Source organism: Camellia sinensis, chromosome 11 (genome assembly GCF_055761805.1).
Source record: "Camellia sinensis isolate YWXY chromosome 11, ASM5576180v1, whole genome shotgun sequence".
NCBI classification, from domain to species: Eukaryota; Viridiplantae; Streptophyta; class Magnoliopsida; order Ericales; family Theaceae; genus Camellia; species Camellia sinensis.
The window spans coordinates 49,702,905-49,706,341 of NC_138971.1; the positions used below are offsets into that span (position 1 = coordinate 49,702,905).

The window sequence follows — 3,437 nt, forward strand, 5'->3', positions numbered from 1 at the left end:
CCTTAGCAATAATTATTTACGTGGTCCAATTCCTAATACACTTGGAAGGTTGACCTCTCTCACAGTCCTTGACCTTTCAATTAACAACTTCAATGATTCAATGTTGTATTCTTTGTGTAACCTAAGCAGTCTTGTCCATATAGATCTTAGTTCTACTACCCATAGAGGTGCAATCCCCCAGTGCCTTGGGAATCTTGCTTCTCTTTCCATCCTCAGGTTGAATACAAATTATCTTTAAGGGCCAATTCCAAGTGAGATGGGAAATATGACACAACTTACAGAGCTTCACCTCTTTTCAAATGAGTTTGAAGGTGAAATACAAAACTCCATGAGGAACCTCTACAACTTGCGTGTATTGGATTTGTCCATTAACAAATTCACTGGAAAGCTTTCAACTTCTGTTGGAAGTCCATTTGGTTGCATCCATAATAGTTTGGAAGATTTGTCTCTTTCTTCAAATAAGTTGAGTGGTGGTCTGCCAAACCATTTGGGAGAGTTTAAGAATCTAGAGAGGCTTATTATTGGAAGGAATTCATTTTATGGTCCGCTGCCATCATCACTCGGAACATTATCATATTTGAGAGTGTTAGATATTGGAGATAATCAATTGAATGGGAGCATTCCAATAAGTCTTGGACAACTTTCAAAACTAGAATATCTAGATTTGTCAAAAAATGCATTTGTTGGCACCGTATTTGAACTTCACTTTGCCAAACTCAAGAGTTTAAATAAATTGTATTTGCATTCAAATTCATTAGTTCTGAATGTGACCTCCCAATGGGTTCCTCCCTTTCAACTCCTAGTCATACAATTATCATCGGTCAAAGTAGGACCCCAATTTCCTCAATGGCTCAAAACACAAAAAAATGTTACAGAGTTAGACATGTCTAATGCAAGCATCTCAATTGTCATCCCTGATTGGTTTGAGAGTATTTATTGTGGCATTATCTACTTGAATCTTTCCAACAACCAAATCAAAGGAAAGGTGCCAATATTTCAAAAATGTAAATATAGATATAGTGCTCATGATAAATGGTTACTATTGAGTTCTAACAGATTTGAGGGCCCACTAACACTGCTTCCTTCAGATGTTTATTTCTTAGATCTCTTCAACAACTTGCTTTCAGGACCTATAACTGTGAGTGATGATAATGTGACGATGAGCCTCACATTTCTTGTTCTCTCAAATAACCATTTGACTGGTGTCATTCCAGTGTCTTTGTGCAAGGCAAGGAATATAACTCTTATTGATTTCTCAAACAGTCAGTTATCAGGAAAAATTCCTCCTTGCTTGGGCAGTTGAATCAGTTGTCGGTGCTAGATTTGACGAATAATAGTCTATATGGTGAAATTCCAAGTTCTTTGGGTTCCCTACAATCTCTCAATTCCTTGCACTTGCGTAGCAATAAGTTTTTTGGGAAGCTTCCTTTGTCCTTGCAGAATTTGACACATCTTTTCACCATTGATCTAGGTGAAAATGTGTTCACTGATACTATCCCTCCATGGATTGGATATAACCTAACTAATCTTAAATTTCTCAATCTTCAATCAAATAATTTCTATGGTTATATTCCTCCACAACTCTGTCATCTCCAAAATTTGCAATTGTTGAACTTGGCACAAAATAACATAACGGGAAATATCCCTCGTTGTTTTGGCAACTTCACTGCCATGGTTACACTAGATCGTGGGTACATTTTCGATCCATCTGGCTATTATAATATTAGAGGAAACTATGAAGAGAACATTTTGGATTCAATGAAAGGAAGAGAACTGGAATACACCAAGACACTCAAATTTCTCGTCTCCATGGACCTTTCGAACAATGGCATTGTTGGAGAGATTCCAGAAGAGTTAATGGATCTTTTTGGGTTGCTAAACTTGAATTTATCTGGAAATCATCTGAAAGGAAGGATCCCTAATAATATTGGCCAATTCACACAATTGGAATCTCTTGATTTGTCTCGAAACAAACTTTCTGGCCCCATTCCTCTAAGTCTGTCTAGTTTAAGCTACCTAAGTCATTTGAACATGTCATTCAATAATTTATCGGGACGAATAGCAACGGGAAATCAACTTCGAACTCTTGACGATCCTTCCATTTATATAGGCAACGATGGCCTTTGTGGTGCACCACAAAAAATCAGTTTCATCTGCAACTTTACTCTCATGTTTGTGATCACCATCATCGATGGCATTGGACCTGGTTTCTTGTTTGGGTTCTTGGGGGTCTATGGCACTTTGAATTTCAAGAAGTCTTGGAGGTATGCATACTTCCAGTTCATCGAAAACAACTACAATTGGATATCAATAAACATAGCAATCAAGTTCGCTCAGCTAAGGAGGAAGTTCAACAAAGGCAAATTTGGAGGATGAATTTATCACCCAATTTGTTCGTCTCTCTCTCTCTCTCTCTCTCTCTCTCTCTCTCTCATCATGTACGAATATTACCTCTGTATCCTGTCATGATTGCGATGTGTGCATCAAATCAACATCTTCATAACCCATGATTTATTTTGCATGAATCTTTCGATTTTTTTTTTTTCAATTCCTTACCGTCATTAACATAACAATGCCATTCATGTTAATGATTTTTGGAACATCATCACGACTTGAAAAATAACCATTCAGAACTTGAAGTGGAGGTAGTGATATTTCCAGATTATCATCAAAACATGTCTTACATTCAAGATCATATGGTAAAGTACAGATTAAATTCCACCAAATTTCTTTACCAAAAGCGCCAAAATTCTTTGTTACATGCTTAAAAACATTGGAACAAATGCAGGTTTGTTGTTATATAGTTCAAATAATGCAAATACATTTCTCAAATATTTTTTCAGAAGTCATTTGTTGCATTATTTCAGAGAAACCATGCTAACATCCACTAATAAGCTTGTTATATGCTTTGCTGTCATTAAAGGGTCTTATATTCAGCTGGAGAGAGGACCCTCAAAGGAAAGCAGCATTGAGATCATGTTATGGATTTTCTTGAGTTGTTGGAAAGAAATAAGTTTGAATAATTCTATAGTTCTAGCATATATGTTGATGGGGTTTGATGATTTTGTGCCTTTTGTAAAATATTTTTAAGTAAGTATTTCCTTGTATAAATGGTTTGTCCAGAATATGTTGTAGACTGTGTTTTGCATATATATGTATTCTCCTTTTATGGGTGAATTCTATGATTTTTGGCTTTAAATCATATTCTTATTTGCCAATTGAGGCCATGGGCTCTAGTTTTAATTGTGAGAATTGAGCAAAATGCTCCAACAATGATATACATGTAGTAATGGTATCACCAACAAAAACCTTATCAAAACAGAGAGCTATTGTGCAACAATCAAATTCACATATAAGTTCAGCTATTCATGTCTTTCTTCACAGTGTAGTAATCTTTGCTTGTGTCAAAACTTTTAATGATTTAGGAGAAGTACGCA

General features: G+C 35.9%; 1 protein-coding gene across 1 annotated transcript; it reads left to right on the forward strand.

The window, feature by feature from the left end:
• The first annotated feature begins 256 nt into the window (after nucleotides 1-256).
• Nucleotides 257-2,376, forward strand: LOC145802317 (receptor-like protein EIX2). Its single transcript, XM_082895010.1, has 2 exons — nucleotides 257-1,138; nucleotides 1,264-2,376. Exons 1-2 carry the CDS (start codon nucleotides 257-259, stop codon nucleotides 2,374-2,376), a joined length of 1,995 nt encoding a protein of 664 aa, XP_082751136.1.
• The last annotated feature ends 1,061 nt before the right edge of the window (nucleotides 2,377-3,437 follow it).